This window comes from Xylocopa sonorina, chromosome 8 (genome assembly GCF_050948175.1).
Source record: "Xylocopa sonorina isolate GNS202 chromosome 8, iyXylSono1_principal, whole genome shotgun sequence".
Taxonomy (NCBI): Eukaryota; Metazoa; Arthropoda; class Insecta; order Hymenoptera; family Apidae; genus Xylocopa; species Xylocopa sonorina.
The window spans coordinates 3,062,739-3,084,079 of NC_135200.1; the positions used below are offsets into that span (position 1 = coordinate 3,062,739).

Sequence of the window (21,341 nt, forward strand, 5' to 3'; positions counted from 1 at the left end):
TAATCATCTCGCATGGCGAGGTCAATGTCATTGATCAAAGAATATGTAAAAAGTACATATATACATATAAAGTTGTTGTTAAATGATCTCATTAGAAAGTTAAAAAGTGAAACCGTTGTATAAAACTAAGCGTGTCAACGAATGAATAATGTTCTATTGACATAAATAAGATTATTTTAACGAAACAGTACACGCGTAATGTAAGCATGATACTATGTGCGGTAATAGTTTCCAAATAAGCATTTTATTTATTCTTTCATATCTTAAGTAGAAAGCTCTAATTAACAATTAAGTTTTGATGAAAATTTAGTTTAAGAATGAATGGTAAATTCTCTGCAGCGTTGTAATTGTATTGTTGAATAGAATGATATATTTTAAGTCTAATCAATGTATCAATTGATGCAATAATATATATATTTCCCTGATTGTTTTATTTAATTGTATGAAATTCAGTAGATAATGTACGGAACTCCATGAAAATTAATATTTATTTACTTATGAAATTATGATATATTTATTTATTTATCTATTGCAGAAAAAAACTTGTTTTTACAGAATAATAAAAACCAGAATTAAGATATACGAAATTAGAATACCGACATCGATTGTCTTGTATAAATATATAGTTATCAATATTTATAGCCAACAGTTTGCGGCATACTATAATATAATTCTGCGTAAACCTATCCAACGATCAAATCCAATACGCTATCATTTCATTGCAACATTATTATAAATACTCATTTTGGAGCTTCTCTTCCAGATTTGGAACGCTCTGAACGGTTGCTGAAGACCGACTCAACTCACTACCACCATGGAAAGTACTTTAACGGAATTCGAGGAAAACGTGTCCTTCGATATCGATGACCCGGACTTTGCCCCATCGAATCCTCGTGTTATTGCTCATAATGTCCTTCGCAGCGTACAATTCACCGACATTGCATTCAACGTCAATAAACGTGAGTACATTCACTTCTAGTACAGTTATTCTAGATAGACGCAACGAGGTGCGTAAAAACGAACAAACGTTGACATTCTTTCTCAACTCTTCTATAGAAACTATACGTGACAACAGTATTGAAAACAAATATACGGCGATTGAGAAAAGTATTTGTACATTAAGAAATTCTACAGTAATATTAAAAGATGTCATTTTTATAGGAACACTGCGTTAAAACTGTCCTTTGATATTTTACTCAATTTATAAATACGTGTCTCTTCTCTAAGCAATTAAAAGTAAGAAGATTTTCCATTGATATTGTATGTAAAATTGCACGAGAATTTAATAAGTATATTTAATAAAATGCCTTGTGTACGAATACTTTTCTCGAGCCGTTATATTTTGATTCTGAAAAGTGCAGTGAGTAGTTTTTCAATTATTTTAGTCGCTGGCGGTATTTCAACAGTGAACAGTAAACGCGTAACACGCAGCACTACTTATAAGTATTCAAGTATTTCTCGTTGTTTCTTCAATTCCCATTGTTTCGTCGGTATGCGTACACGTTGTACCTCGCTCGGGTCTTCGATTCGCGTCGTTCACAGAACATCCTAGATATCGCTGAAAACGCACACAGTGCCGCTCTAAACTGCACGATTACGCACATAGGATCACGTGTCGAATGTACGGTATCGTTGGTTGCTATTCGACGATGCGAGCACGTTATAGGAGGGCACGAAATTTTCCGCGAAAATTCCAGCGTATCCTATAACCGGTGTTCGATGACATCAGCGAAGCAATAACGCGAGAGAATCGATGGTCATCTTCGGCGCGCGTTCGATGCGTTTCCATAGAATTTGAAATTAATCGACGACAAATAATTTCACGGACAATAGTTTCCACGTAAACGACCCGCCAGCGAACACGCGTACACATTGTACATATTATTTGAGTATAAAAACATCTGGATGGAAAATTGAACAGGCTGTTTCCTACGAATGGCTGTGCGCGGCAAAATTTTAGATCTGTTTTGGAGATTTATGAGTGTACAGACGATGACGCAATTGTAGGTCGTGACACAATTGAAATGCGAAACTAATATTAATCTCTTGTTTTGTCGTTCGATTATCTACTGATTTTATAGAACGTTTGAGTATCATAATATTATGACTGAATTCTCTTTTCATCCGATCTTATCTCTCTTTTATTATAAATCTAATTCGTTCCAATATCATTTTTTAATTCCTTTACACGGTTACGCTCTTCACCTACGTCTCGTTTAAATCGTTTCCTTAACGTTTTTTATACGCTTCTGACACCTTTAGGACCCCCCACGTTGCGATAATAGCAAGTTACCTTAAACCAACCCTGGTTGCGTCTTATCGATACAATTGGCTTTAGCATAACGACCAGCGCCGTAAATGTGGGCGTCCGAATAGCACTTATGGTATCGTCGGGATGGAAGAGAATTGTTCTGAACAGTCGTTCGATATTCGTATAGTTATACGCGTGGAACGTCGCGGTTATCTCGTGGACTACGGTTCTATTATTATATTAGAAGCAAGAAGCATGCACACTCCGTGAGGCAGGAACTTGATCTAGGGACAAAATTGGATCCACGTGGATATCAGTTTTCTTCCTGAGAAATCAACCCTGAGAGTCGATGCGCCGTTCTACGGGCAACCGTTCGTAGTCCGCGCCATGCGCGTGCGCTAATCGCTTGCCAGATAAAGATGGCTCTTTGTTCAGCAAGCGGTTGGTGTCCTGTTGCATCGTGCGTCCAGTAACAATGACCTCTTGTACTCTGATTTCTAATTAATTTCTCATTTTTGTTTCTCCCTTCTGTTTTCTTGTTTAACAACAAATTCATTTTATACCTTCAAGAATATTAACGATTATTCTTTGTATTCTCATATCAAATTAAATAGCTTTACTTTCATACAATTCTTATATTAAATTAAGTTCATATTTATATTATATAATTTTAAATTGGTTCTGAAGTATTTAAATGATCATGGGATATTTCATTTTCTTTTCGCATTATCTGCTATCAGTAGTGCAGCGCTCTTCATTATCATTAACTATGTTTCTACAGTAAATGTACTAGGTGGGGTTAACGTAAATTTTAAGAAAAAAAATTGTATTCTCTATATCTTTCTCCGCCAATTTTTAAATTTACTAATTCGAAAAGGAGTGAAAGTAAGAAATAGAAATATAGAAATATTAAATAGTATTTTTGACATCTCATATTATATTCTGAATGGAAGATTGTTAAATGTAAGAAATATTGAATAGCGCACGAGGGCCATATGCATTGAGTGCATGAGGGCCATATGCATTTCCTTACTGCATTGCCCCTTTCCTAGGGTCTTGCCTAAACATTCGAATGAGGCATACCGTTGGAAGTGTCCTCGAGACTACATAGTGAGAACAACCGAATAAAGTGCTCAGGCAGTAATTCCAGTGCAATCTCCTTTGCAACTTCTTATACTGCTCTAAAATATACCTTTAAATGTTGAAATATAAATCTGTACCAGAATAAGTAAATGTAGATAATTCGCTTTAAACTGCACGTTTTACCTATTACTGTTTTCATTTTATTATTCTTTCATACTTCAATGTCTGCAACTGTGTATCTTTCAATGTTACTCAATGTTTTTAATCCAACATCAATAACTTCCACAATTCATTGTAGTACTACGCATTCGGAATGGTTTCGAAATTTTCCGTGGTTCGCAAGTTTATCAGGACCCCCTGCGCATAACAACACGATCTTTGAACCAAACTGCATTAGCTCAGGCCACTTGGTTATGATAACGATAACAGCGTCTTTCTGATGACGGTTATTCATAATTCCTAATACTTATCAAATAAGATAACAGTCTTAATATCACATACGAAATTCCATTTTCTCTGCTCCTAATGTATCTAGCATCGTACGACCATTAAAATAAGTCTAATTTCCTTGAGATCGATCTTCTTTAAATGCCTGTTCGTTACTTAGAACTTTCAACACTTCAGAATACAACAATTTTGTATGTAATAGTGATGCTGATTTTTTTGGAAAAATCTATTTCACGAATTAATCTAGGTCAAAGTGACAATGTGATCTAAAAAATATATTAATAATAGTGATAGAGAAAAAAGATTTATTATATGTATATAAAGTATATACTGAATTTTTGATGGAAAGAAACCGATTTCAGATCAGCATTTGTATAATGTGACATGTTTTTGTCATGGTCGACGATCAATGCGTGAAACGGTTTGCTTTCCATTAAGGAAATCGCTGCGCGAAACGTGGCGACCTTTAAACGGTTGATTCCGTTTGTACGATTCCTTCCACAGCTTCAAAGGTTACCGAGATATTGGGAAGTCGGTCGATGTTTAGTCGCGTCATTGTCACGGTTTGCATCTGTCCAGTGCGAACAATGGACAAGAGACGATTTGAAGGCTTTTGTATTCGGCCAATCCGCGGTTTGATCGATTATTGTTAAAGCATCCAATTATCATTATTAAATTTCGCAGAGTTGTTATCGCAAGTGGTTTTATAAATGCCAAATGTATTTTACAATTAAGTTGGCTTTACGGACGAAGGACAATTTTTTGTAAGAATGCCTATTACATAGAATTGTTATCCGTTATAAATTCAGCCTAAACTGCATTTTTAGTTCAGGACATTCATACTTTTCTTAGCTTTCTTTCAGTCAGACGGTATGAATTCAACTTATTCAATAATTTGTGAAGAGACTCGTGTCTAAAATAGGCATCATAAAAAAAAACGCACGGAACAATTTTGCACAATAGTCCAAATATAAAAATAGCACATAGGCGGTTTAAAATACGTTTTTTAAACGTAACGAACAATATATTACGAGAAAAAAAATATTGATAGGTGTGATTATAGAACATGACTAACTTATGAATATAACTAACTTATGAACAGAGTTATGAATGTTCAGTAGTAACGAATTTTATTTAATATTTATAAATAGTTCGTGCATTGTAAAGAATACTTTTAAAAAATTTTCATATAGATAAAAAATGATTATATTTAATTATTTAAAAAAAATTATTGGTAATTCTTATTGTTCCGGAAGATAAACATGATAAACTACAGTGTGCATAAATTTTAGTTATATTGGTATCGGTGAATGAGTTGCTGAAAAATGCAATGCATGCCGATACATAAATTAAAATCGTTTATGGAATCTACGAACGGTTAATAAGCATATTTGTGTTTTAATGCGTCGAGTAATTTTGCATTTTCTTAACGTATCACATCGGGTACACGTGATTCTATAAAACTGCAGTATCAGCGCTACATTTGTCCCATTTTTGATTATACGTACGTTACAAGATAACAATGAAAGAGCTTGGTTAATTTTATTATACATTGTACTCGGTTTTACATCTATTAAAAGTGTCACGGTTGTCGTGTCGATAAAATTTTAAATGATACAACCCACGATACGATCTTCGAACTTTGTTAAGTTTGTTGTCGACTTGCAACGTCGCGCAACTTTTTATAATAATTCATATACATCGTTGGGTCGCGCGATACTCGCGATAAAACGGTATTTTACGTCTGCTATTTAACATAGAAAGGAGGAAATGAAAAGAAAATTTAGTAAAATGTACATTTGTAATTTTTATATTTGAATGGTACATTTTTATTGTATCGTAATTTTGTTCATTAAAAAATCATTGTTTTAGCTTAATGTTCAAATTTAAATTTCTATATTTTTTACAACTATATGGTCTCTCTCTCTCTCTCTCTCTCTCTCTCTCTCCCCCTCTCTCTCTCTCTCCCTCTCTCTCTCTCTCTCTCCCCTTCTTTCTCTCTCTCCCTCTCTCTCTCTCTCTCTCCCCTTCTTTCTCTCTCTCCCTCTCTCTCTCTCTCTCTCTCTCCCTTTCTTTCTCTCTCTCTCATTCTCTCTCCTCTATTTATACATATATGTTATAACATGTCACACATTTTTGATTCTAAATTTTTTATTTTAAAAATCGAAATTATACTGATCCTTGAATATCAATGTAGATAACTTTTGTCTCATTTTCGTTTCAACGATAATGTCGTATTTTAAATATGTTATTTACACTATTGCATTACTATCTGCTGTCGCCATAACATTTAAAAAGGAGTATAAGCTAAGAGGGTTTCAACCTTGCAAATTATTTAACATTAAAGAAAAGTTATAATAAATCACCTTCAAAATTTTTACTATATACCTTCCGTTTCATTAATCAAGTAGAAAAGTTTATCAGAATATCTTACGTTGCGAAATTTATTTATTTTCTTCCGTTTTAACTTTTAGTATTGAAAACGTAAGATTGATTTTATGTAAAAATGCGATTTAAAAAAATTCTTTTCCTTTCTTTTTAATAACCTAATGGAGTTTCTAAATTCATCGATACGCTTTTACTTCTTGCACTATTAAATTTTGCTCGCATTAGATTTTTCTTATAGTTGCCCAGGCGGAAACACACGCTTTTGACTTTCTTCCTTTAATATCCAATACTTCGTAGAATATAGTGCAACTATATTTGTACGCACTTGCATACTTTCAAGCGCTCTAGCCTTTCCTTAAACGTATTCATTTAATTATCCCCTGTTTTCGCTAAGCCCCGTTCATCCGCTTTTATTCATGAACATCAGTGACGTCAATTATTACAGTTTACGATTGACGTAGTGGCTTCCGTAGATTAATACCGAATAACAAACGTTTTTGCGTAAAATATTCATCGTTTATTATACAAGACGATACTAATAATTGGTATAAGTCTCGTAGTTCTATTAGAGGCAAAGTTAACAATAAAAAAAATGTATGATAGCTTCTGTTACAAGTTTCTTTTAGGTATATTTAAAAAGTAATGAAAAGGGGAAAAGTAATGTTTCACGAACGTATCCAGTTTTCACATTTTATTATTTAGCAAGGATGTATTCCTGAGAAAAATTCGATTATAGAATGTTAGAGCTTGTACGAACTAAACAGTAAAGAATTTTCCACTTCCAACTGCTCTCGAATTTGAAAGAAATTTATAACTTGATCTAATTCCTAGGATCACCCTATACACGTGGTTGCTCGCTATTTCTATTGACAGACTGTTGAACAATGTAAACACTATTTCTGCTGTTTCATCATTGCAGGCTTTATCTTTCGCTGTATACTTGAACAGTATCCTACGTAAGTGTATTAGAGCTAGGATAGGTCATGATATGTACGTACATTTCTGATCTTCCAACTTGCAATTCATGCAAATGTCGTATTACTTTTAACCACAGTCTTTTTTTTTTTTAACCACTGTTTCTATGCATCGAGTCTTATTCTAAATTTTATATTAAAGCAATTTTCAATGGAAATTTTAAAGATAATATCCCTGTGTGGTGGGGATCAGAATACACCCACAGTATCTCCTGCTTGTCGTAAGAGGCGACTAAAAGGGGGAAGAAAAGCTTAACGAAGATGTAGAAAAGAGTAACGAATTTTAGTCAAGAAAGAGAATAATGTATGCAAAGATATTGAATGCAGAAAGTGTGCAAAGAGAACACATACAATGAATATAGAATGAGAATAATCTGAGAGAGGAAAGGAAAAATGTACATAGGAAAAAGATTTGTTAAAATAGTATAAGAGAGAAAGGTTTTCGTTGGGCAAAATAAAGAGTCAGTCGCAAATCGCGTGTTTCGTGAAATTCTTGCTAAACGTAATTGCATAAAGGGCACAACTCGAAGGGCAGCAATTTACTGCTGCAGAGAAATCTAACTTATAGGATGCAAAGCAAAATTCGAAGCGCTCTCATCACGTTGACAGTAATTATCGTTCAGTGCCAGAAACTTGAGTTGTATGACTATTCTGACATTACATAATCTCGAACTATTTATACGAGTCGTTGCTTTGTAAAGGATAAAGTTCGAAACAAAGGCGTTACGGCTATTGAGTTTCACGTGGTACAAGTATCACGCGGTACAAATTTCACGCTCGATTTTCCTCGTTTCATTTAGAAGTTAGTTATTTTCGTTTCTACCAAACGGCGATATGTATAGAGTGTTTTTCGAATTCGAGAAAATCGACCGCTGAACACTTTTTACTGCGAAGGGGCAACAACGATGCCGTGCATTAACACGAAAACGGTACATATGTAAGTAGGTAGGTAACGCGCACGATGGTTGCAGACTTTAATAACACGCTAATAAATTAAACTTATATTTAGCTGCTAAGCGGCTGTCGCGGTTATAAATAGGCAAAGACCGTCGGCTTATTTTCAGTTTGCCAAAGTAATTAGGCTGGAGCGAGGAGAGCATCGTAAGGAGGAGGGTTCGTCAACACTTTTCTGGAAATACTTATTATCGCGACCGATAATTGGATAATTTGAAAGAATCATTTCGATACTTAACGTTGTGTTAATTGATCTATGAATTCTCCTACCTATCAATATATTTCCAAATATTATAAAAACGATTATGTTGTATACCTACTTATCAATTTGATTGTAAATATAATATTTCATTGGGCGTAAAATATGACGTATTTGAATAACACTGGGTCGGAAATTTTAAAGAATGATTCTAAGGACCGAAACAGCATCAAGACCAAGAATAAAAAATTGCGTATTGAAACTTTATTTTCGACAAAAACGACTTAGCATAAGTACGCACATGCTAAAGGTAAATCTTAAGACAACACCGCAAGGCAGCACGCTTGTTGCCTGTGCATTTATGTTGCACTGATTTAGGGGCTTTCAATATTAATGCATACGAACCTTTTAAATCGTTTTTCAAAATCGTTCTTTTTGTGCGAAAGTCACGAACGCAGTTTTGTTACTCCTCGTTTTATTTCAATCTCTTTTTTTTTGAGGCACTTGTTTCAGAATACCGTTGCACGAATAAAATATGAACAGAAATTTCTGGATAAGGCATATGTCATGTTTTTTATAAAATGTTTTTTATAAAATTCCATTTTGTATAAACAGTTACATTTCATTGGTGACAGAAAAGGTTGATATCTATTACGATTGTTTACTTTAAACTGGAATCTAGAAATTAGTGTTATAAATAAATGATACCAATTTAATATTAGGTCGTAGACAAATAAAATCAAATTTAACACAATATCGATATACGTATATATAACATCTATATTATATACAACATTAAAGTGAATCAATTTTACTCTAATTTTATTGCCGTTGAAAAAAATAAACAATAAAATCTTTTAAATTTGTGCTGGATTTAGGTAGAAAAATTCTATGGTGTACAAAAATTAAATAAATTGTATACAGACAATTCATATTAGATAGGATATCTCTATAATGAAAGTGAAATAAGTTTTACTTTGGTTCTTTCTACCACTACATTAATAAAACAATTCAGAAATTTTTATTACAAAATCACTAACTTATCATTCCTAAAAAGGAATCGTTTTAGAAGAAACGTCTGCCCTTTCGCTGTTCCAATAACGCTAAACTGCTAATAAATCACGTGCATCGTGTGGTTCTGAAAAGGAAAAAAGTTGTCGTTTCCTAGAGACACCATTATACAAGCCAAAAATGGATTCATATTTTGGACCAAGATCGGTTCTTTTCATACGTTCGCGAATACTTTCACAGTATTTACCCAAACACTCTATAATTTTATCGAATGTAACGTGAATTGAACGTTGACGTTATCGAATAAAATTATCACAAACAATTGCGTTGACGTCATAATCAGACACAGTTCACTGAACTGTATATTCACCGTGCATCGGGACACCGCGTCGCGACTTGGTCGACCTCGCAAATCGTCCATTTATTACCACCGTGTCCGTGTCGTTATCTCGCGATCAGATAACACGGACTAAATATAATTTTTGTGACTGCGGCGTTTTCGTTGAAGCGTTTTCTAACCCACGCTGACGCCTAATGCGCAGCCGTTCAAGGCGAACGTCGGCGCTCCTCGAGTTCCCGAAAATAAGCCTGACCCTGAAGGATACAAGCTTGGTGTCGTTCAACTCCGCTGCCAGCGCATTGGTCGAGTCTAGAATTCGCTACCCGAATCGGACGTCGTTTCACCGTGTTTCTGGCGAAAGGCGAAGCCAAGTTTCTATGTGTCTGAAAGTAACCACGAGTTCGCGTGCGTTGCATATAGTTTCAAATACAAATCGTAATTTCTTAAAAACAGTAGCCAATTTGATAATTAGAGACTTAGAAATTTAGTTAGAGAACTGATTTTACCGGTTAAAAACTTTTCCGTTTCCAATAATTTAAATGCGTACACGATTATCCGAAAAGATATATGTGTGTAGTAGTACTATTGCGAAAGAAATATCATTTGCTCCAGTGCCGAGTAAAATTTCTTCGATACCGTTAGTTTTAATTCTCTTTTTGTTATGTGTCAACGAATAGCTTTGATGCTCATTACTTTACCTCGCTTCTCTAGCTTGTACTATTCATTCGTAACTAAATTGGAAGTGCATATTTGTGTAGATTAATTTATTTGTTGTTTATTATTAGCTGAAGACAATGTTGTTTATACGTAACATTTTCTTCCCTCGATACTGATTGTTAAAATATCATATGCAGCACTATGTACATATAGTCGATTAAATCGTCGAATGGCTATCTCATACCGTAGACTGTTAGCATTAGCAAGTACCATTTATAAATGCATTATTGATCTGAAACGTACAACGCAAATGTAGACTTGACGTTATTTATATTAAATGGAGTTACAAGTTGCATCATTTGATTAAGCGTTTGATTTAAGCGCTTACTGATAACGATATTATAATTGCGCGACCTTATCTGACGTAATTAAGTAGTTTTAGCATCAACGATAAAAAAAATGTCGAACAAAAAATATGATTTACTTCCTTGCGAAATACGAGTTAAGCGGATAAAGTGAAATCAAATAAAAAGAAGATTAATTAATTATACGCTAGAAATTCTCATTAGATATTATACTTTACTTTGTTAGATTTTAGTATTCCACTTTAGTTACGAACAAAACATTTTATCGAATTACTTTCATCATTTTTTTAAATACTTTGAGTTGAAAAAGACATGGAAATAATTTTTAAATTCTCGGGGATAAAAAATTGGACGTCGAAACCTAATAACCTAGACAATGTACTAATACATCGTGGTTGGAAATAGCGAAATCTTCTTTTCTCACTTTCTTTTCTGGAACTCACTTTTTTTTCTGGAACAACGTAGCGAAAGATTTTGTTATACTATGCTACGCTATTTTTGTTCCTTTCTTCTCTCACCAGCATTAATTATTTTGTACAAATGCAAAAACGGTACAACTTACATCTCTACAGTAAAAAATATCCGAATTTTCTTTTTACACTTTTTCCGCTACTTATTAAAGGCCATATAGTTGCTCGATCTGAATTTCTTCGTATCGATCAATCGTCACAAATCAAACGACTAATTTATCTGTAATATAAAGGATCGATTCGTATCGTCGGTAACGAAACCCGCACATGTGTTAATCTCGAGTGATTTATCGGCAGACAGATTTTTCGTATCGTTCATTTACATTTCCATGGTCGCAATTGGGTGCTTGTCGCTGTGTCTATGTATACATTTTACGGTCTCGTTCCTTTTTCTTCGCTCTTTATAATCGGACGTTCTTTTTTTTTGGACGCTTAATATAATTGCGGTTGCACGTGTCCTACCAGTTTGATGCAGTTTTGCGCCGATAGTCTCGGAAGAAATATTCCGACGGACAACTGAAACGGACGGCGATAAAACGGTGGCTTCACACGATTCCATAGTCCAAACAAAACTTTTGTTCTTTGTAACACATTGTATGCACGACCAAATGTTGTACGACGATAATTGACGCGAGTGCACACAAGGAACGTCTACGTCTTTAAACAATTCGTTTAAATTATTCATAAGTGTATGTTGTACATGAATAATTTCAGAGCAACATTGCCAATGCTACGAAGTACAAGTATAAATACATTGTCCATGACTGGTTCTACGACGAACTTTATGATTTTAAATAAAATATCGTTAATCGATCTTTCCATTATAGATCATACGAAGGTGCTACTATGTACAGCGATTCATTCTACATTAAAATACAAACAATTAATTCTATAGTAAATAATATATAAATTTAAGGCTATTTCGTAATTAGATAATTTCGTATTACATAAATAGAAATTTTAACATCGATTCTTTATCAATATTTCTCTTCGGTCGCATTTCTAATCTTACAACGTTATAGAAGTAAGAAAACAATTAATCGAAAGAAGTTTTCTTTCGTAAAAAAAGAAAAGAAAAAAAGAAACAATCTGATATCCAAACATTATTCTCCGGTGAGTAACAACGTGAGTACGTAAGTTACTGTGCACGGAGGAACAGTGTATAATAGCCGGTCGCGTGTGTCCCTCGATATCAGTTTAATTAGGACGGCGAAAACCTTTAATTGCCGCGGACGTTACGGCAACCATTTCGATCTAATTGGCTCCATCGTGGCAGGCTCGAATAAATTTCATCTGAAATCGCGGCAGACTTTCGCGGCGTCCGTGAAAGGAGGACGAAACGAGACGGATCGCGAAACTCTCGCGCGTGATCGCGACGTGCTCGTGAAATAATCGATCGGGCCCACGTGATTCCTGCGCTATCGCCCGGTTCCTTTCGTTTTGTAACGATAGCCAAAGCGACGTCACGCCGTGGCTTCCCCGAGAATCTTCAGGCCTTCGATCGAAAATCTCCGCCGAGCGATTGCTGTATCGGCCCCTTTTACGGATCATGGCGCTGCTCGAAGATATTTTCTAGAGCTGGAGAAACATCTCAGCGATTCTCTACTTTATTATGTAAAAGACTCGGATGCTTTTTAAGTATAAACCCACCCAAGTTTATTCCTTCAAGTCACAGCTTGAGGTAAAATCTGAAATCTATCTATAAGAATTATATAATTGCCCATAATTGAAGATTATCTCTTACCACGTACAATTCGAACTACGTGACTCTTTCCTCGAGTTGCAATATAGTTTAACATACAGAGTAACCTTTAGCGTCGGCCAGAGAAAGCCAGTTCGTGTTTCCAACGCGTTTTCACGATCAAACGACGTTCAGAGCGCATAGATCGGCTTGATGCGTTTGAATCGGACGGCGACCTCTTTTCACCTAGCGTCAATACGCGTCTAATTATCGGAGGGCATTGAAAGATTGGAAAGATTAATCTTTTGTTCGAAGTGGAACGAGATCTATTGTTACGTTTCCTTTTGCGAACAATATCTCCTCTCTGAATTCAGCTCGAGCAGCGGCGCATTTATAGAGTAGTCCCATATAATACGTTTCACCGACCAAAAGTAAAGAGCAAACCTGCTTGGAAATTATTATATTATATAAATTAGGTTATTGCTGTATGTATTAATTGCTGCTAGGGACATTTAATCCTATCTAAACTCGTAGATAATACTTTCATTCGAAACCGATTGAATACAAATGTTTCTTAAATATTTCTTAAAAAAAAGTTAGTAAAGTAAAGTTATCCGATTCTTTTCGGATTCGATTCTGTTCGATTATATTTGCACAGCATATACTATGTTCAGTACTCGTCTGTTAAAAAAAAAAAAAACGAAGTAGCGACTTGGAACGACGTTTCAAGTGAAGTGGTTGCGATTCAAGCGACGCAAATTCAAGTATTATATACACGCTCGAGCAAACGTGAACGATGCGACTTTAGCTTTCGTACCGTGGAGCTTGAAAAAAGTCAGGCAGAGCCGTAAAAGTCGTCTCGCGTGAGATATTTAAATGAGGATAATCGACCTTCTTTCGGCGACACGTTGCGAATATGTGTTTCGCGTAGATAAATTCGCTCGCGCGATACGCGATAGCGGGATTTTTCAATTGAGATAGGTCAAACGGCGGCGACACCGCCGGCCCAAAGCGGAAACTTCCATCTGTCGGCGATCGATCATGCCAGGGGCTTAGACCTCCTAACCTTCGTACGGCTGACCTCGCCAGTAAAGCGATTTTAGTCACGAGCCTGCACCACGGGCTTCCGCGGCTGCTACTTCTTCTTCTGTTTACTTCCGTTTCGCTTGTTGATACCGTGCCAGACGTGTCTCGCCGGTTTACGGCCGCTAGTCTCTCGAGAGAGCAACATTGGACGCCCTTGTTCGATCACGGAAACGGGTGCACGGTTAGTGGCTTCGAATTAGGATGCCTCGGCTATATAGAAAGTATCGCATGTGTCTCGCAAAATTTCACTTATTCTTAGAAGAAACTATTCGTAAAACGTAAAATGTTTATTGCCACTTTCTTTGGTTTACAATTTTCCTAGAAAGTTTCCTTTCAAAAATGTTAAAAAAGTAAATAGTTGGAATTGTATCATTGTTCTGAACACAGTTTCGAATATGCCGAGGAAATAGCGTTGTCGAGACGTATAAGCTCTCGTTAGGTCAAATAAGTTAATAACTCCTTCACAACTAATTTCTGCTTTCTAGTCGAAAGGGAGTTAGGGTCATCGGAAAACGAGAATAAAACAACTATCGATTTTCAGAGAAAAAACATTTAGTAGAAGATTAAACATCTGGTTCTTTTCTTTTTTCTTTTTATATATAACTTTATTTTATTTTATTATGAATATACACCATATATCTAGTAACAATAAAAGTAATACTTGCTGTATATATTTTCTGTACTCTTATCTTATATATCTATCTACTTTTTCAGTCTTTTGGTGACTGTAACTAATATTGCTAAATAGAATACAATATTATTCTTAAACTTTATACATACTATGGTTGATTTGAATTTTCAGATACGATGTTAAGTATTATTCAATTTGAATTATTTGTATAGGAAAACTAAGTTTAAAAAACCTACTACTGATATTGCAAACTCCTGGTTCACATATTTCTTAGATTGACAAGCCAGCCATCGATTGTCTACAGATTTCTATTTTATCGTAGCGATCAATTGTTTCACCTACTACCTTCCAAGTATTCCAAGTGTAATTTGTTTAACGGTCCATGAAATCAACTGCGTACATAGTAGTAGATTTCAAGTGCTATCGTACAAGCATTTCGTTTTAGTATATTTATCGTTATATCACGTATGCTGTTCCTTTTCCTTTAATAAAGAGAATAAATAGAAGCAGAAATACCGTAGCTTCTTCTGAAACGGTGCTAGTGTAAATACGGCATATTATCTAATATGTACCTTGGACCACTTTTTACCGGACGAGTCCGCGCACACGACACTTCTAATTTTTCTTCTCGCAAGAACTCGCGTTGACGTCGTACGCTATGCAAATTTCACTTTTGTCCATTCCTTTGGACTATTAGCGACTTCACCATTGAGACGCGCTTGCAACGATATACGTCGAAATTACCACGAAAATGCAATTGGCTACGTAGAAGTATTTATATTGTTCCATTCCTATCAGCCGATCGCTTGACACATTTTCAAACAATAAATTTCCAGTTGACTAGCCTTTTTATGTTACACGATAGAGTGGAGTTAAAAGGGCAATTCGTTTTCGCATTTCACAATCGCCACGTATAACAACCTATTGTTTTCCCGATCGCTTTAAACAGAAAATATAAATAAATGACTACCGCTCGTTTGTTGGTCGGAGAAAAGTTCTAGTGGACAATTAAGTAGCCGAGGAATGAAAATGTTAGTCTTCGATACGACAAACTGAGCTTTACGTTCATCAACGTGGCAGACGTGTTATAAGAACAAAATAATCTCTGAAAGCTTGTAATACCTCCAACAATGGTATCACCTACGTTTGGAGACACCAATACAAATAAAAATAGTGATTCACAGACGGATTCGTTAAGCAAGTCTCCACTTAGTCACGCAAATGGGCTGCAATTAAATTCGTTTTCTCTTTAAACATTCCAAATATGTTTACAGCGAATGTGCTCTTTACTCTCGTGCCATGTTATTTTGTTATATTCTTCTTTTTATTTTACCGTTATGCTATATTATTATTATTATTATTATTATTATACATATGCTATGTTTATAGACAAAATCTTGGAGGGGGAAATTTGACTGAGAGTTTCGATAATCGTATAAATTACACATTTAGCAATCACATTTCATTTGTTTATTTGACATTTAGGTTTAAATTTTGAGTTTAACAGTAACTATAAACTAATAAGTTCTAAGAGTTATATACAATAATTTTCACGTCCACAATTAATACGCAGTCTTGTACATATTTCTTAATTTATTATTTTCATTAATTCATGAGACATCGGTGATGAAGAAAAGAAATTTGTCACTACTATTGCTGTTAATCCTGTCGTATACGACTGAAAGTTTCTCTGCGATTAAGTTACTCTGATTTCTTTCATCCAACTTTGTTTTTTTTACTCGTTATCAATCTCGCAAGCTGTATACTTTATCTGATTTATTATATGCATACATTTCGCGTGCAAGTACGAGAGAAAGAGAGAGAGAGAGGGTGAGACAAGAGAGAGATTCTCGTTAAGGTTACAAGATATTACATTGATTTTTCGAAAATGACTAATAGTGTAAATTTGCGCAGCGTGTTTACAAATTAATCGACCATGCGGTATCTTCGTGACTACACGCTGGTAGCATTTTTTATGAAGCTGGCATTTAAGTACCGACAAGAAGCCGTCGTGAATGATGCAATGATTATTTCTACTATATTGAATTTTCGCAATTTCATAATATTTACTAGAAATCACCAAAAATCGATCATTACACTTCTGTTTTTGTTTGAATTTTTCCAAAGTCTATATTACTTTAACCAGTTTAAAAGGTCTGAAAATTCTTTAAAAAAAATGTTTATTTTACACCATTTTTTATCGCACAAGCGTTCAAAATACTACATTAATTTGATCATGTAAGTGTTAGAATTGCATCATTAATAAACGCATATTTACATGAGCAATGATAAATGAGAATAAACCATCTTTTATGCACGTGAAAAATAAAAAACTTTTGATTTATTGGGAAATACCAAACACATACATAACGTGATTAGATAAAATAATGTAGTAGTAGCGTACCTACATATATATTTACAATATGTTTGTATACTATAGCGTGTCATATACTTCCCTTATAATCATATGTTATATATATATATATTCATATATCGTGATTGTGTGAGGACAGATTGTGTCAGAGGACGCAAATTGCGTTCTTTTACACGCAAGGTCGAAGGGAAATTCGTTAGATTAAAATCTCAAGGACAGATCGACATAGCACAGGGTTAATAATGTACGTCTGGCTACCTCGTTACGGAAGACGAGGGAGATAGCTTCGCTTGCACTGTAGAGGTCTAGGATAATATCGAACACGATAGAATTAAGAAAGTTTGGCAAAAATTTGTGAAAATTGAATCGTACGTAGGTTCTTAGATTGAAGCTTAAAGACGTGTTTGTGTAGAAAATTTGGTAATCCTAAATCCCCGTACTAATTCTCCGAAATATTAAAAGATGGAAATATCGCATGTTATACTTGATGTAATTGCTCTCTGCAAAAGTTCTCTTGAAATTCTATTTATCTGAAAAATGGTCAGAAAATACGTACAATTTTTTTTCTTCAAACGTGATTAAAGAAAGCAAAAATAATAGATATCTCCATATTAGATAATCTATTCAAAAATTTAGATCGATTGGATTTCTTTAAAAATCATTTTCGAACCTAACGAACAAGGATGACAGAGAGCGAAGGAAACGAGACTGGAGAATGAAAAAAGCGAGTTCATCGTGGCCTCCCGTAGCTCGATTTTCTATGTAAACAAATGGAAAAAGTGCATCGACACCGCGATTCTACTACGTCTCCCCGCGCTTATCGCGACAGCTTGTTAATCCAATAACCTTTAATCGAGTTAACCGAGTTCTGACTGGATAGGAAAATCGTTTCAAGGTTCCGACTTATTGGCTCGATCGCTTAGTCGTGTTCCGTCCTACAGGAAAGTGATATAACATCGATGCAAATGCAAACTTTACCCTTGTCAATTAGGAAGGCACTTCCCGCCTCTCCTTCTGCATCTAAAATCGTGTTCTGCGACTCAAGGACATAAAGTTACGCGTATCAATGATTGGAAACGTTGCTCGCGAAATGGTAGTAAAAAAATAATAATAAATAATTTAAGTCACCCTGTTAATTTTATTCATTTTACTGTCTCTTACTAGCCATTATTTCAGTTACTTTCGGAAGTCTTTATTCAATTAGAGATTTATTAATGGAATAGCCAAGTTAAAGCAAATCAAATCTCCAACCTGTGCTTTTCATCATGCAGGAATTCCATACAACGAGTGTAACTTTTTCAGTTTCTGAGATTGGGTCACACTTGTGCCACTGATTGTAACACAGAGAGAAGAGTCACGAGTTTCACGCGTGATCGAGGCTGAAAGATATTTGAGAAATCGTCGTAGTATTGACGGAGTATTGTTGTAATATGTGTTAATCGGAAATGGGTGGTTCACCGATATCCGTATTCAATGAATTCTGGGAATACGTAGAAGCTTATATAAATTTTGAGGAATCGAAGAATCAAAGGTAAAATGAGAAGTTTAATTAAACTCGATGTTTGCAGAGTTTTTTAAATAAACTTCTCAAATTAGGAGTAGGTAATTCCTAATTTGTAAATTTTGTTAAATTTTAGTTCGTCACAGTTATTCTGATACGTATGTACAAAAATAACAAATTAATATATAATTTGCACAATTAATTTGGTGTATTTGAAACCATCCTTCGCCATTTGGTAGCTCTGAACTGCGCAATGGCATATGCTATTGTCAGATCTATTCATTTCTTGATGTAAACGTAAGAAGACATTGTAACCTAATTGAAGGTATACCTTGCAGTTCACCGTTAGTTAAAAGTTTGCTGCCTAACGTTGTTTAAAAATACTCCGTCTGAACGTTGTTCAAAGATTCAAAGTTAATCAGGTATTACAGTAGAGAAGTTCAAGGACTATAGAAACTTGAAGCAATAACGATCGAACCATTAATAGAACTCGGAAGTAGTAATAACTTTTTAATATTGTTGCAAATAACTTTTTTCTATAAATATAAAAACGAGTTATTGCTACATTCGTATTTGCAAATAACTCGAACTCCGATTGCGTTCGAAATTCGATCGTCGGTTAAAATTAAAGGGTGAATCTAAAAATCGAGATACGTAAATATCTGGTATCCACTTGTGCGTTGGAAAGTGTTGCTCATTGCGATCAAGGAAACAGAGCGTATGTAACGCGCAATTCCTTGAACCGTATTCAGTGACGTTCTAGCAACGTCGTAAATCAATGGGAACGACCGCTATTGCCTGCTAGGAAATATTCTATTAGACCTTTTTCCCTGTTTATTCTCGTCACAGATCGATGTTAAAGCTTTACGACCATGCGATGTATGTACTCGTTGGTCAAGGAATTACGTGTGCCGCAAAATGCGGTGGCTCGATGTCGAAACGGATTAGACTCGGTGCACATTGCCTGTACACATCGATATGGCGTCACAGTCTGCGACAGTAAAGTATATTTTTATATCGGAACGGGGATAGCACAACTGGGTTGGTTCGTTTCGCTTATAAAAGTAAATCGAAAATAAAGGGTGATAATAAAAACTGTGGAACATTATATTTCAATTTGAGATTTAATTTTCGAAAAGGTTGAATTTAAAAATCAATCGCGTTTTCGACAAGCATGGCATCCTCAAGTACGAGCGTTCTTGAGTAGCCAAGCGCAAACGTTCAGGGACACTCTGCATAATTACGTTGGAGAGGTTCGCAGGTGGCGTAGTTTCGACGATAGTTCCGCGTCAATTTGGTTGGTAAATTGACGCTTGCTGCTCGTGTGAATTACAAGCATAATTGTGAATGCAAAACTGCGACATCATCTCGACGAGAGATTATAAATATTCTGTTCCTGGTCATTCTTGGAAACTGACCATTCGCGAGTGATTCTGCACAGTTCTGAGCACAATATTTGGGTATCAATTTTGGCGCAAACGTGATTATTTAGTCTGCTCTTTAATGTGGAACCGCTGTTCTCCAAACCCTCTGGAAAATATTATTTTTACCGTATTTAAATTATTCAAAAGAATATCCTAGTTCGTGCATATAAATTGCTGGTTGTCGAACACAATTATTCAAACGTGTATCACAATACACATCGTGTTATCAAAACCGTCGAGCATTTAACAGTTCCAACATATGTATTAAAGAAACCATTGTTACTCGTTTGACATTTTTCATTGAAGATAATCTTCTAAACGATCTCCTTAGCAAAGCTTCCTATTTCGTTTATAATACCATATAACTACCCTAAAAAAAAGGTTTCTTGTATTTTAGACCAATGTTTCTCAAACTTTTCTCGTCGCAGAATACTTTTCTAGTTCAAACATTTTTTGGGAACACTAGAGTAAATTTGAGTTTTTAGTTATAGCAAATGATAACACAGATAATATATTAGATAAACAAAATAAGAATTTATTTCAATTTTTCTGTCATACCTATAAAAAAACGTTTTTTAATTTTTAATAATAAAACAGACAGTTTAGTTGTTCTCTACGTCGTTTTCAGGATTTTTCATGAAACACCAATGTTCCGCAGAACGTAGTTTAAGAAACTATGTTCTAGACACTTATCTTAGTTCGCGCCCACGTTGTCTAACCCTTGGATCAAAGAATATTTTTGAAAGTTTAGTTCATTCTAGTTATCGAGGGTCACCAATAACCCTTGCCTAATTTAGATCGCTGAGGAAAAGCTACCATATTCAAGTAACTACTGCGTATAAACTGCTGCGTATAACAACGTTAAAAATTAGAGTGGAGAACGGGATAAAACAAGACTCTTCAGAAATGACAAGAAAATGATTCAGAGGATAACTTCGATAAATCAGTCAACAGTTAAATTAATTCGTAAAGTCGAAAACATTAGACCACGGTTTCCCAAACTGTGTTCCACATTGGTCTTCCACAAACAATCACTAAATGTTTCACGAAAAATTCTGCAAGCAACGCAAAGAACAACAAAATACTGTTTGCTTTACAAAATTAAAAATTGAAAAACGTTTCATTTATAGGTATGACAAAAAAATTGAAATAAACTCTTATTATAATTAAAAGTTCAAATTTACTTAAAAATGAAGAACTTGAACAGTGTTCTGCGATAAGGAAAGTTTGGAAAACACAAATGTTGTTGCAAAATCATAGAACAAGTATAGGTACATAAATCGTTCGATTTCCATAGAAATTCAAACGATTTGCGGCATTGGCCTAGTTCTTCGTTTCTGTTCTGATTCGAATAAATCTTTCGTCCATCCTCATGCAGAAACACACGAGGACTCAACAGCTAGGTGCATACCGTTTAGTGGACGCAAGCCTTCGCGAGTTTCCAATGATCCATGAACACGAGGTTCGTTATGAAATTAATGGCCGCGCCCTTGAACCGGGATTCC

General features: G+C 35.0%; 1 protein-coding gene across 4 annotated transcripts in view; it reads left to right on the forward strand.

Moving 5' to 3' along the window:
* The window catches only part of Pino (protein pinocchio), a 57,547-nt gene that overhangs the window by 2,085 nt on the left and 34,121 nt on the right, over positions 1-21,341 (forward strand). For all 4 annotated transcript variants that reach the window (XM_076899627.1, XM_076899628.1, XM_076899625.1 and 1 more), the window contains exon 2: positions 764-959. In XM_076899627.1, the coding sequence (XP_076755742.1) occupies positions 815-959 (145 nt within the window). In that variant the 5' untranslated portion in view covers positions 764-814. The remainder of the gene's footprint in view (positions 1-763; positions 960-21,341) is intronic.